Source organism: Centruroides vittatus, unplaced genomic scaffold, assembly GCF_030686945.1.
Source record: "Centruroides vittatus isolate TY-2023 unplaced genomic scaffold, ASM3068694v2 contig_926, whole genome shotgun sequence".
In the NCBI taxonomy this organism is placed as follows: domain Eukaryota; kingdom Metazoa; phylum Arthropoda; class Arachnida; order Scorpiones; family Buthidae; genus Centruroides; species Centruroides vittatus.
This window is the reverse complement of record NW_027122612.1, coordinates 500,273-514,613: the sequence shown is the minus strand read 5'-3', so window position 1 is coordinate 514,613 and position 14,341 is coordinate 500,273. Positions and strand designations below refer to the sequence as shown.

The 14,341-nt window shown below is 28.8% G+C and overlaps 1 protein-coding gene across 1 annotated transcript in view; it reads right to left on the bottom strand.

The window, feature by feature from the left end:
* Positions 1-14,341, bottom strand: part of LOC136984686 (DNA-binding protein SMUBP-2-like) — a 61,910-nt gene that overhangs the window by 35,599 nt on the left and 11,970 nt on the right. The window contains exons 7-11 of the mRNA XM_067281766.1: positions 11,790-11,990; positions 11,481-11,705; positions 9,911-10,008; positions 4,409-4,591; positions 4,227-4,345 (exon numbers count right to left, since the gene is read on the bottom strand). Coding sequence (XP_067137867.1) covers positions 4,227-4,345; positions 4,409-4,591; positions 9,911-10,008; positions 11,481-11,705; positions 11,790-11,990 — 826 coding nt within the window. The remainder of the gene's footprint in view (positions 1-4,226; positions 4,346-4,408; positions 4,592-9,910; positions 10,009-11,480; positions 11,706-11,789; positions 11,991-14,341) is intronic.

Here is a 14,341-nt window from a genome sequence, read left to right as displayed (position 1 = left end):
AGTTAGATGTAATTAGATTATTTAAATCATTATGTAAACATATGCCAATATGCATGATGTAATTTTTAATTAAAGTAAAATGCATGATTGTAAAATAAAGACTAAAAAACCCAAGATGAAATATATTTCAAAATTACATTATTGAAGACTACATATTAAATTACAAAATTACATATTGAAGACTATATTCATGAAACTTTAAAAATATAACTTTTGTATATATCTGTTTACAATCACCAGAACAACTTCAAAACTCATTAGAAAATTATTAAAATGAATTTTTGAAATAATTGATTTGAAATATTTTCTGTACTTCAATCATTTATGGAAGTGCACAAAAAATATTTGAAATAAATTTTTTCAAATTGATTTTTAATTTCATTTTAATGATTTCAATAAGTGATGGAAGTGCAGAAGAATTTTTCAATTTTGGACTATATTAGAATTTTAACATTACCAACTCTAAACTGGCAAATAACAGAAAAACAAATGCATAAACATGGCATAATTTACATTAATTGAAAGCACCTGAGCTAATGAGTATCAATCAAATATAAAAACACTAATTTTCTCAAAGAAAAAAGTTATGAGAGTTTCTAAAATTTGCAATAACTATTAAATTTCTTGATAAAAATCAAAACTACACCATCAAAATAACAAAGATAATAGTTTGATGACTCCTAAATTAAACAATGAAAACAATGTCTGTGGGCCAAATCCAGCCTGCAAGGTCAGTTCATCCAGCCCGCCCGCCATCACACTGTGCAACAAATGAGCTAAAATATAATTATTTATATAGAAATATCATAGATTGTAGATAAACTTACTACATAGAAAAAATTAAAATAAGTGTAAGTAAAAATGCTAAAAGTGGTCCAATCTGATTTTTGTTTCTGACAGTAATATAATTTTTAGGAAATTCAGTGAAATAAAAAATTTCGCAACTTTTTGCAACTTTGGATATTAGCGTGCTTTTTGGTGTAAGTACCTACAATGAAGTTTCTAAGAAAAGCGATTATGAGTCTGCTGCAGCAATCGTGTTTGTGTATTGGTAAATAAATATGTTGGTTGTCTTTATTTTATGTGTATTCAGTTTACTGTATTGAACAAAATGTCTATGCAGCCTGCACTCATCATTCTCTCGGTTATCTCGCAAGCTATGAAAAAGTTTGGTGACCCTTGGTTTAATTAATGTGATGCAATATAAGCATACTAATCATATAATTATTTGTTCTTACAGGTGAATGAAAAAGTAATTGAAATGGAAACTATAAATCCTATTTTCAAACTCTAATAAAATTTTTTTCATTTCAGAAAATCAGTTTAAATGTTTGTTTTTTATACAGCATTATATAGAGCAAAAATAAAAAGCCATCAATATTAAATGCTTGATGAAGATTTGTATTGCCAGAATCAGTTCATTCAGGAAATAAAACAGGCAGAACAGAATTGACACAATAATAGATGTGAGGCTGAGACCTCACCCTTTGAAGGGGAAACTGGCTGTCAAACCTGAGCCAATAAACCGATGACTTATTTTCATAAACAAAACTGGGTTGCAAAGAAAAGGGGTGTGATATGATTTAATTGTCACATTCCTGAGATCTAATTGATACATACCCAGTCTTAGATCATGAGGGAGAGCAGGAGATCAGCAGCCAGGGAAATTTTGCTGGTCACCTTACACATAATTTAAAAAAGAAAATGCAAATGCTCCTTTGGAGGAGGTGGTGATAGCTGGGATCATATGAACCTAGCTGTGTCTTCTCCGAGGTACGAAAAAACACATTGGCAAAAATTTACAGAACAGTCACTGGTGAAAGAGCATGACCTGACCCCAAGGTAAACTGTCCAGACAGGGGTGTTCAACAATCCCGAATCGCATCCCTGGCAACAGATAGGGAACCAATAGAATTATGGGGGACCACCATTTCAGACCAACCAAAAAGCAGGATTTTGGGCAAAGATGGAATAAAAACCTGAAATCCCAAGGACACAGCGAGTTGTTGACAAGATTGTCTGTGCTGGGGATTTGTGCTTCTGATCCACCATTGCGAAAACCAGTGGGCTCTGAGACATCTAACACCTGCCATGGAGACTTTACTCCCAACTATCGTTGAGGACCTGATTGACGACAACCAGGATCCAACTTCCTGTCATCATCTCCACCCTTGGGTGACTCTCCAACCTATATCATTGGAACAAACTCTTTTGTGTACTCTTCTTCTTTGTGAGATGCCTTTCAAACAGATGACACTGTACCATTGTAAGCATGTTTTGTCTTATTAAACATGATTAATTTTGTGACTCTGGTGTCCGTGTGAGTATCTGTATCCAGCATCGCAATCCCCATATGTACAAACGTCATCTTGACAGATCGCGAGGAAAGTGAGTAGCTCTGCCTCCCCTCAAGGCAGACCATTTGTTGGGCCAAATTCCTTACATAGAACATGCTAAATTGGTAGGAGACAATGTGCAATTTGTAAAATTTCTAGAGTGGTATCACAGATGTAGCTCTTTGGCCCCAAGGGGTGCAATTTCCTACACTAACACTCTTCTTTCCCTCACTCTGCTAATACAGCTTTAAAAGTAAACAACATAAAAAAAATCACAAGCACTTGACTACTTGTTCTTCTTCAGCCTTTTCTTTTTCATTGAATATTGTCATGTGTGCATATGAAATGCAAGCAGCTGTCATACTGCTATGGCAGTTCCTTGCACAATACTGTGTTGTGCTATTATGTTTTTACAGTAGTCTACCTACCTATGCCAAATCTATGTAAGCTATCAACAATGCAGATAACCCTCACTCAGAAATTTCTGGTTACATCCCTGGGTATAATCACTTGGCTTAGTAAAATGAGATACTATTGTAAGACTATAGTAAGACACCACTTATCTCACTTAATGCTGATTTGATATAATGCAGTCTACTCGAAGCCTTAAAAAAATGCTCAAAATTTATGCTGATTTAAATTATCGCAGCATTTCATTGATTCGTATATAATATGATTATTTGTGAACACAAACCAATCAACAAAAGGTGGCAAAAAGGTGTATTTTCTTTAAATCTATGTTTGTTTGGTGCAATTTTGGAAAAAATATAACATCATGGGTGCCATAGGCAATATTGACTTCGCTTGGCAAGAATTAACTGATAAATACACAAATGAAGTGTGGAAGAAGTTATGGCTGAAGATATCCAAGAATTCTCAACAAGAACCTATCGCTGTATCATTAGGTTGACTTTGGTCAACCTAATCAATACAGCAGGACTAGGAGATGTAAACAAGCAGGATATTGAAAAGTTACAGCAGGTTTCTGGTGAAAGCCTTACCAACGATAATATTCAAGAACTGGCAGAACAAGAAATTCATGTAAAACTGTAAAATAGAGATTCTGAAAACAAAGAACCCAAAAAATTTCTCTACAGATTTCTTTAGTAAAAGTTTGGTAACGATAACCAAAATTGTTGATCAACTTGTAGCGAATAATCCAGATTTTGAAAGGAGTGCAAAAGCAAAACAAGGCATTTTGGATGTGATCTTCTGCTACTGACATTTGCTTAAGAAAAGAAAAAAAGCAACAAATGAAACTTCACGACTTTATTGCAAAAAAAACAGAAATTTCAGAAAAGTCAGGACCTTTGTCACAAAAAATGAACTTTACATTTCTGTGTGCATGTTTATGTGTTATTTAACATATATTATTATACAAATTAATATAAAAATAACTTAAAATTAAAGTAAAATTTATTTATTTTTGGTCGCATATTCCCCTATCCCTATTCACTCTATGTTAAAATGACCTCGCTTGATGCTGTTTTGTTTAGCACTGTCATCTAGGAATGCATCCCCGAGTTAAGCAGGGTCTTACTGTATTTAGGGGGCAAATGGCACATAGATAATGTCAGCAGTATCACTGCTGTCATGATCTATGTGCCATTTGCCCCCTAAATACAAGGAAAAATTTGAAAATGTCTGTATGTGTTGTAAAGATATTTCAAATCACTTTGAAACATGAATGAAACACCAGAAGAACATCATTAAACAACTCTTCACTGGGTTTCTATAGTTCAGAGAGAAACTTTCCAGGTATGTTTATCTTAAGCATTTCTAAACATTATCATCCAGCATTAATGGCAGCAGTGAGTAGGAAAACAAAGTGAAAGAAAAGAATATGAATTAATTAAGTTATCTTTATAATTATATTTAGAAAACAAATACCTTCATTTCCCTTTGATTCCTCCTCTTCTAATTCTAATTCATACAATTGACAACCAGCTGTATCAATTAAAAGTAAAGGTGTTGATGTTTCTTCTGTTACCTCAATTCCATTCATATCCCTAAATTTTTGTCAGTCTATACTTTCATTAATTAATGATAAATTTAAAAATTAATTATCTTACTTTAATAAATGTTGAGCCACTGAAGAATGGGCAATGAGTTTATTTTCATACATCTTTGAAGAAGGCCAAGCCATTATATCTTCATGCATTCTGTACTGAATAAACAGCATTCTTGTAATTGTTTCTCCATACAAATTAACAAGTCTTTCCATTAATGACACTGATAATCCCTCTTTGGCTGCTCTATTTGTTTTAAATATTAAATATAAATAAATAAACCTTTCAAAAATTAAAAACGTTTAACTATTTATAGAAAAGATAATTAGAATTAAAGAATAAACCAAAAGATGTTTATTTAAATAAGAAATATAATAAAATTACTTAGATTTAATATGAATAATTTAATTAAAACAAAATACAGTTATAGTAAGAAATAACTAGAAAATAATTCTTGATCATGACAAAATCTTTTTTATCCTTTCTGATTACTTTTTTAAAAAGCTGCTTTGATTTCTATTATTTTCATATTCTTTTTATCAAGCAAGTTTTTACAGAATAATTTATTAAAAATGGAATTTATTAGACAAAATGTATTTTTGTGTACGTCTTATCAAACTATTTAGTTAGAAGCAAACAAAATCACTTATTCCCATTGATCAAATTCAGCAAATGAGGCCTCAAATTACACCTTATTATGTCTAGAAAACTATAAAAATTTAAATATATTTCAACTCGATCAAATTATTAATGATTTTAATCATTTTTGGTCAGTCACATAACCAGTAGTACTATCATATGATGTATTATAATCTTTTGCATTATATAATAATCTGTATCTTAATCATCTTAATATAACACTTCAAATGTATTTGTATTGTTTATATTTTTTAAAAATCTTTTACATTTTGTCACATAATTATTTATGTTATCAAGCACTAAATTTATCACTGATGTATAAAAAAAAAAATACATAAAATAATTTTGTTAATGAAAATAAATATTGAATTTTGAATAACTATTGAATAAAACACCAGAGGATGTAAGTGTGTACCAGCATGCATAGTCTATACTGTCACAGTCACATGTCAATCTGACTTTGTAATTTAAAGTAAATATTTTAGTAAGTTAGTAAGTTATCAAGATCAAAAAGATGTTGTTGCCAGCCTGAAAAAAAGTGTAAAAAGTTTTGGATAAACCATTAATAGAGCTAATGGGGATAACTTCGTTACAACAGCATTGAGTTCAGCCAATAATATTAACATAAGCGAATATTTTTTCACTCATGTTGTTTATTAGGCATTTTTAATGTTTGTTCACTTTTATTTGTTTAGTTCAATTACTGGTAAAAAAAGGTTTTATTTGTGACAGTTCATATTTATTCCTTTATTTTGTTAAAACTCTATTAATACTTACATAAATATACTAGATATTAAATTCAAAAATAATGATGTCAAAGAAAATCTGTGATATGCAAACTTTGAAATTGCCATAAACACTTGATTTCATATAAGCTAAATCTGATGCAAGCCCCTGAGTGTAGCTGAAAATGTTTATTTATACTTGTTTATTACTGCTGGAAAGTGTGAGAAAGTATGAATTTTCTTTATTTATAACAATCAAAACTGATTTAATTAAAATTTAATATGAATAATATCTACATAAGATATGAAACAAAACTAAAATGGCAATAGAAGTCTATAAGATGACTAATTTGACAGAAAAAACTAAAAAAATAACAATGCGTGTGATTTTATATAACATGGTTAAATTAAATTAACTCATTAATAAACCTCTGAAATAAATACTTAATTTTCCCATTTTTAGGTGATGTGATAATAATAAAAATACCAAATCACAATTTTGATTACTATTTTACAGAAGAAATTACTAGATTATTCATTTCCAATGTCCCTAAGGCTATGAATAGTGAGGTGTACCTACATTGGAGTGAAAATGGACCATCTCACTGATCATATATATGGTACAGTACAGTACATGTTACTTAATAACTAAGCAAAAGTGCCATTCTAGTAATTTTAAATTGCACCATTAGATTCCTCATGAAAAGTTATATCTATTAGATCCATTTTGGTCCTGTAGACAGTTCTCATTAATTATAGCATACAGACACAAATTCAGATATGGATACAGGGATGTTACAAATAAAGTAAACCAGTCTCATAACTTGGAAATGACTAAAGATAGGAAGATCAGACTAATAATAGCCAAACAAGATGCAAGTTACATATCCAAAAGTTAGCAAGTATGTTTTGGAGACTCTGGGTTACAAGGTCTTAAAGGGGATTTCTTGCCAAAGTTCAATGGTAGACAAAAATTGTGCCATTGGAAAGTACTGTTCATGAAAATCTAAACAACTTTTACTCTGGGGTAAATTTTGATAACTCACACCAATGTTAAGTAAGCATAAGCATGAAAGTCAGAATATGTAGACAGGCAAGTAGGAAAGCACGTAAACAGGTACAAATGTCATTAGCGGGGTTACAAATATATAATACGATGACAAAAAACTTAATAAAATTTGATTCTACTACTTAACAACTGGTAATTGAATTTCATAAAAATTAGTCTCTTATAAAATGAATATTTAATATTTATTATTATAATACAATATATATTACACATAATATAGATTATAAAGACAGATTCAATTATTAATATGATGGCACTTATAGTTTATTTATTTATGTGATTGTATAATACAATGATGCCCTATACTGTACTTCAAATTTAATTCAATCCAGGAGGTTGTTCAAACTCCGAATCAATTTTTACCATTAAAAATAAAGGAAAGTAAATTAATCCATTTCCAGACCTAAACAATAACTATTTCAACAAACTTAAAACAGCAAATACAGATAATTTAAGGTAAAAATAATACAATTAAATACTCTAATAATAAATTAAAACACAAAAACCATAAATAGAATATGTAAATACTGCATAATAAAATAAAAATTGCATTTATTGGTTCACAAGGTGGACTTGGTATCTTAACATAGATGTATCATTTAATTATAATAGTTGTGAAATTTAACATACTACAGATAACAGAATAAAATCTCACACTTAGAAGTTTACTTTAAACTCTTTATATTTTGTTTCAATAAAATCAAGTCTATAAACCACCCAATATTGCATATATACAAACCCAATGTATATCTATACTAATATATAAAGAGGTAACTAAGTTTGGTTGTAACAGGTAATCTCCGAAACTACTCATCCGATTTCAAAAATTCTTTCACCAATATTTAGAATGGACCTTCAGGGTGGACATAGGCTATATATTATTCCGTTAAACATTCATATAAATTAAAAGATAACATCTAGGATTAAGGCTTTTATGTCCAACAGATGGCGCTAACTCCGACAACCTAAGTTTGCTTTACTGCGAGGCATTATGCTTTTCTGTGAGAATGGACTAAAGCGGATCATCTTCTATCTATCTATATAAATAAAAATGTAATGTTCGTTTGTTCCTACCGATTCCTTTGAAATTTTGACACAACGTTGCATTCGAATATGCACGTGATTTTATATAATATACGTGTCGAAATTCTCCACCCACTGGGGGAGATGGATGGGATTAAGGCTTACCGTAAAGAACTCTGTTTCTATTATACTATTTTAGATGCGGTTTTTTGTGTTTTAATAGGGTACATCAACAGAATATACATTAAAAAGGTATTTTTCGATATTCCCCTGCGGGGAGTGGGACAGGAATAAGACTTACCATGAAGAACTTGGCTTCTATTTATACTATTTTAGATGAGGTTTTTTGTGTTTTTGATTGCGTCTTAATAGGGTTCGTCAAAAGAATGTACACTAAGAAGGGATTTTTTAAAATTCCCTCCACGGGGGAAGTTTTATACATTTATAATAGATACATTTTAAGCCACGACAACACGTGGCAAGGTCTGCTAGTATACAATAAGCCAACAACTACTGGACCATATTGGGCTATTATATCATGATTATTTTAAATTAATTACTAAACAATTTAAAATAATCATGATATAATAGCCCAATATGGTCCAGTAGTTGTTGGCTTATTAAGTTGTAATGTCTTCAGATAAAAAGCATATTATGGAAATATTGCTTTATAAGGTTCAAAAAGGCTACAATGCTGTACAAACAGTAAAAAGAAAATTGTAATGTGTATGAGGAATATGCTCCTAAACTTTGAACACATCAAATGTAGTTTAAGAAGTTCTATTAGGAAAATTTTGAACTAAAGGACACAAAACATAGGAGGCATCCAAATGCTGTTGACAAAGAAAAATTGCAGGAAGAAATTGTTAAAAATTGTTATATTTATCTACAAGTTTGTTCTATTAATAATAAAATTAGAATATGTTTAAAATGAAACTATTAATAATAAATTTTAAAAGATACCTGTATTTAAAAGTTAATCAGATAACTGTTCTAGGAAATAGTTTTATGAATTATCATCTGTGTTACTCTCTAAATTTGAATATTCAAATAAAAATAAGATAAATGTCATTTTAAATAATTGTAGTGCTCCGTCACTAAATTGTTCTTTTTTTTGTTTTTGTAATTATATATTTTGTATATTGGTTTCGTTTCTGTATCAAAGTTTTGTTGTCACGATACCTGTTTACTTGTAAATATTCCATTTGTCACGTGCCTCCTTCTTCAGCAACCACTCACTGGCTCGTGGTTGGTTGTAATGACATCATGTGACTAACGAGTAAGCCCCAGATGGCAGGGGATATAAAAAGGAGAGTACAACATGTACAAGCACTTTTTGTTTTTTGTAAAAGGATTTGTCGAGAAGACACGAGAGGAAGGAAGGCTTCGAAGGATCAGGGAACGAAAGGGAAATCCGTTCACATCAAGAGGAAGGTTGTGTCTTGAGCAGAAAAACTGTTGGTTAAGAAAGGAAGTTTAAGGAAAGAATTCACACTTATGTATAGTTTGCCTTTTTATTCGTGTTTGGATTGTACGGGATTCAATGAATGTGTCGGTGATCCCAACATTTATTTGAATGGCCTTGTATGTATATATTGTTATTAGGTTAAGTGTCGTTCTAATCTTAGTAATTAGTCTACTAGTGTGACAATTGTCGAATCTTTGTGAGATATATAAATATTGTTTTTCATTACATTAATTTGTATTTTGTATGATTCTTTTTTTTTGTACAGCCCTTGTATTCCTTACTAACGTTGGGTCTGAATCTTGGCGATTCTTACTCACTACATAATATTCATAAATATGAGATAGAGATGGTAAAGAAATCAGCCCACACCTCCAGATACTTAGGATAGAATTTAGGCAAGTAACTCCCAAGGAATTTTTTATGAACAGTCTCTTCCTGATATGTCAAGTTCTGTCCTTCACCAAACCAATGATGAGTACAGAAAAACAGATCTTAGTGTCCATAGGAAAGAGAGATCAAAAATAAATAAACAGCAAAAGAACTAGATAAAAACGTTATGCAGAATCATAGTTAAAAATATTAATTAATATATAATACATATTACTTAAAAATCTTTTAAATAGAAGAAAAATCAATTTTACCTTTCTGAAACAATTGTTGGTGGAAGTTGTTGATGATCTCCAGCTAATACACATTTTGGAGCATTTAACAATGGAATCCAACAAGCAGCTTCAATAGCCTTTACAATACACAAAAACTTATTAGATTACAACTTACATTTATTTGTCATAAAAATTCTACATAATTCTACACATTAGCTAACTTTATTTATTTTTTATTGGACTGCAATTTCAAAAAAGTTGTAGACCTATAAATTCCCATTGTCATCTGCCTGTCTTTCCTTAATCTCGAGAATGGAGTTAGATGTATGAAAGATGAGACCAGATATGGAAACTTGGAAACTTTAGGGGCAGGAGGCCCTAATTAACTATATAAGAACTTGATAAAAACCGGAAGTCACGTTATTTCAATTCAAAAATTTTCTCCTGTAGGGTGTTAGATAGATGACCAGCACAATTCTATTGTTAAACGAAAAGTATAATAATAAAAAGACACTGTTGAAAAGTATGATGGGAATTACAATGCCCTTCTATAATTTTTTGAAAATATTTTAATTTCATTTCGTTCTGTATTCTATCCACATGCCTTGGATAACTTGAAAACGTTCATTAAACTAACTGAATGTTCAAAAATTAATTGTATTCAATTTCTTTTTCGCCTGAGGATGGTGGCTGTAAGCTATCGAAAGTACTAGCGATATAACTAATATTTTTTAATTAAATTTGAATTGAAATCTATTTGAAATATTTATTTTTCTGAATGCCAATTAGTAATTACAATCAAAAACTAATTTTGAAAATAATTTAGATGATTTTTGGTTCCATTTATTACTATATGAATTTCATTATGCTCACTTTAAATATGCTATTCTTTATGAATCTGTTCTTTTGTCATAAATATTTGCTACTGTATGATGTTAATGTGCTAATATATGATGTTAGAATAATGTAAGTAAATTTCAGATACTTGCCTAATATTGGCTGTTGTTTGAAAATGAAAAAATATGGAATATAAACAAAAGCAGCATTATAAAATAAAGAAACTCAATATATAAAAATCTTTTGCCTCTTTTACTAAAGCTTCTTCAGTTACAAATCATTTAAACAGAACAAAATAAATTTAATCAAGCTAAACAGAATAATTTTTTGCTTTGTTCAAGTTCATTTAGCATACTACAGTATATTAATAACAGAAAAGAAACAATTTTGAGCAAGAAAATGATTTTAAAGATGTTCTGTTTTAAAAGATCAGACAGATGAAAATCTTCACTTTTTAAGTAATAGTTACTTCACTTTTAAGTGCTAGAAAATTTAAATTATTTACAATCCTTCCCATTTTTTAAATTTTGTTTACTTTAGGAAACCGGAGAAAAACATTTTATTTCCTATTTAAAATATTACACTAATATATTTCTAGTGATTTAAAATGACATTTTTTATATGCCAATTTATGAAGATATCTATATGAATTAATATATTTTATTAAAATTTTAATCAGTATTGAAAAGTCAATATAGAAACTTCAATTGTAACGATTCTATCAAAATGAACATTTTAATATGTAGCTAATAATAAAATTTAAAAAGTATACCTGTGAACATTCGTCAATAACAACTACATCAAAATGCTCTGGTGGAATATGCTTTAAAGGTCCATCATCAGATGCAGAAGTTAAAGTCGATAAAATTACATCAGCTCTCTTTAATATTCTTTGAACAGCAACCTTTTCCCTTTCACGCAACTCTTTTTGTAAAGATCTTACTTCTTTTCCAGCTATTTCTTGTTGTATTTTACTTTTACTTTGTTTATTTCGTCTCTGTAATTATGTTTAAAATAAATCTATATTAATACCAATCTTAATGTAAATAATCAATGTATAATCAATGAAACAAATCTATACTCTTAGCATATCTATTTCATTTCTCAAGTCATTGACAATTTCATTTTCTTCAGATCTTGATAATATAGCATCCAAAGAATATTGTTGTATGTCAAACAGAAGACGAGCTGGATGACCTAATCTAACAATTTTTGCTTTATGAACTGCTAATTTTTCCACAAGATTATCTACTGCAATATTGGAAGGTGCACAAACAAGTACCTAAAATAAAAACATTTTTTTCACATTTTATTTTCATAAAATTATTATTAATATATTTCAATATTAAATTATGCATGCATTAATTTTATTAAACTGAAACATATGTATAAATTTTAAAAGAATTGGAAATAATAACTAATAATTATGTAACAGTACTATCCCTTCTATTTTATATAAGTAGAAAATTTACTATTCCAATAACATTTCTTATTCTTAAAAAAAATGCAGCTTCTCTATAGTTTTTTCAGACTAGAAAGTTAAAAATGTCTATTTGAATAAAAATTAAATATTTCAGATATAAATTAAACCTTAAAAACAGTTGTTATTATTTAGAATTTTTAAAAGTAATTCAAAATCAAATAAAGGTAACATCAACACTAAAGGGCAATCTAAACGCAAAAGCAATCTTCCATTTGTAAGAATTTACATTAGAATGGGTTCTTCATACTTAAATGTATTTGCATATCATTCTTTAATAATTTAAGCAAATATAACAAATTTTTAGTTTTATTAAAACTGTTTGGCAGGTAGAAATTAAGAATATTTCTTAGTATAGAGGCCAACCAGCTCTATACTTCTGATTGTCCTGTATTGAAACAAGTTATCCAAAGTACTTTCTTTTTTTTCAAACTATCAAATAATTCAAAAACTACCATGCTTACATATAAAGCATTTTTTGTTGCACACCTCACAGCTATTTATTGGGGTTACATAAAAAATCATTGCTTGCAATCTACAAGGTGTTTATTGCAGTAGGTTTATTTACAATAGTACAACTTAAAATTTATACTCTGTTTATGGTCTTCAAAATTTGCCAAAAAAATTTTTTTTAATAAAGTAAAATTATATTCACAAACTTCATATTCATAAACACAAACTGCTGGATTCCATTGTTAAATGCTCCAAAAAAGAATTTTGTGATAAAAATATATAAAAACTACAATTGGTTACAGTAGTAAAACTCACATTAAGAATCACATACTAAAATTCTTTTCAATAGGAACACAAAAATGATGATTAAGTTGACATTACTTATTTATTACATGTAAATAATAAATTTTATTTAACCAATAATGACATCAAAATGACTATATACAAATAAAATGAAAATATAGATGGCTGATTAATGAATTAAAGAATTCATTAATCAGAACATAAATCAGAACAGGTATTAGCACTGTGAATTATTAATGCAAAACTGTTATTTAAAAATATAAGATTTTTCTATATTTAAAATACGTTCAAGAAAGCTTTTATGTTCTGAAGGACATTCCATTTGGTGACTGTTACAGCACCTGAAGAACTCAGGAGGAGTTATAAAATGTTTGTCTTGAGATATTTTTTTTGTTTTCGTCACACCAGTTATTGGTTCTGTGTTCGTCATTACGTGTTTCCTGGCATGGTGTGTGTTATTTAAAATACACTAAGACTTTTTCAATTCAAAGTGTGAATAAAATAAAAACTTATTTAAAAAAAAAAAATTGTCAGTTCTAGCAAAATAGGATGTTTTCTTATGTACAGCATTTTACTTTGTATAAAACTGAAAACCAAATTAATTTAATACCACAAAACATTAGTCTTAAAGATGCATTTTTACTTTAGTAACATGTTATAAAAAATAATTTATTTCAATTTGAATCAAATTTATAATTTAAATGCAATGGCAAGTAAAATTAATGAATATGAGACTATATAATCATAATTGTTTTAAAGACTTATTTAATAATGTTTTTCAATTCATACAGATGACTATTACTTCATAAAAAGTTTCCTCCTGTTACCAATCAATGCTTAATTTACGTATTTTCTCATCTACTTTCTCTCATATGCCATAGTGGCCATATTGGATGTGTCAGCATAAGAAAGTTTGGTATCTCAAACAACTTAGTTGTTCTGGTTTTATTACTACTTACTAAAAAAAGTACTTATTAGTATTTAATAAAATAAAATATGTACAAAGCACAAAACAGTGTTTAAAAAAATATTAATGTGATTTGACTGCCTGATCATTTTAGAAGTACATTTTGGTTGCCTGCAACAAATGAACCACCACTTATTTTGAATCCTGTATTTGTTATTATCTTTATAAGAATTCAAATATTGACAGCAGTTTGTATTGTTTTACATGTTATAATTACAATTTCAATTCAATAGTTTTTATAAAACACTGAATTATCCACATTTTCAACTATATTGAAATACGAGGGCTATTTTTTAAATAAGGTCTGTTTTTTAATAAGAAGAAAAATACTGTAAATATCGTTAAAATATATTTTTTTCTATATTCTACATACTTTTATCTACTTTTCTACATAATTTCCATTTTGTTTAAACATTTGTCATACCGCTCA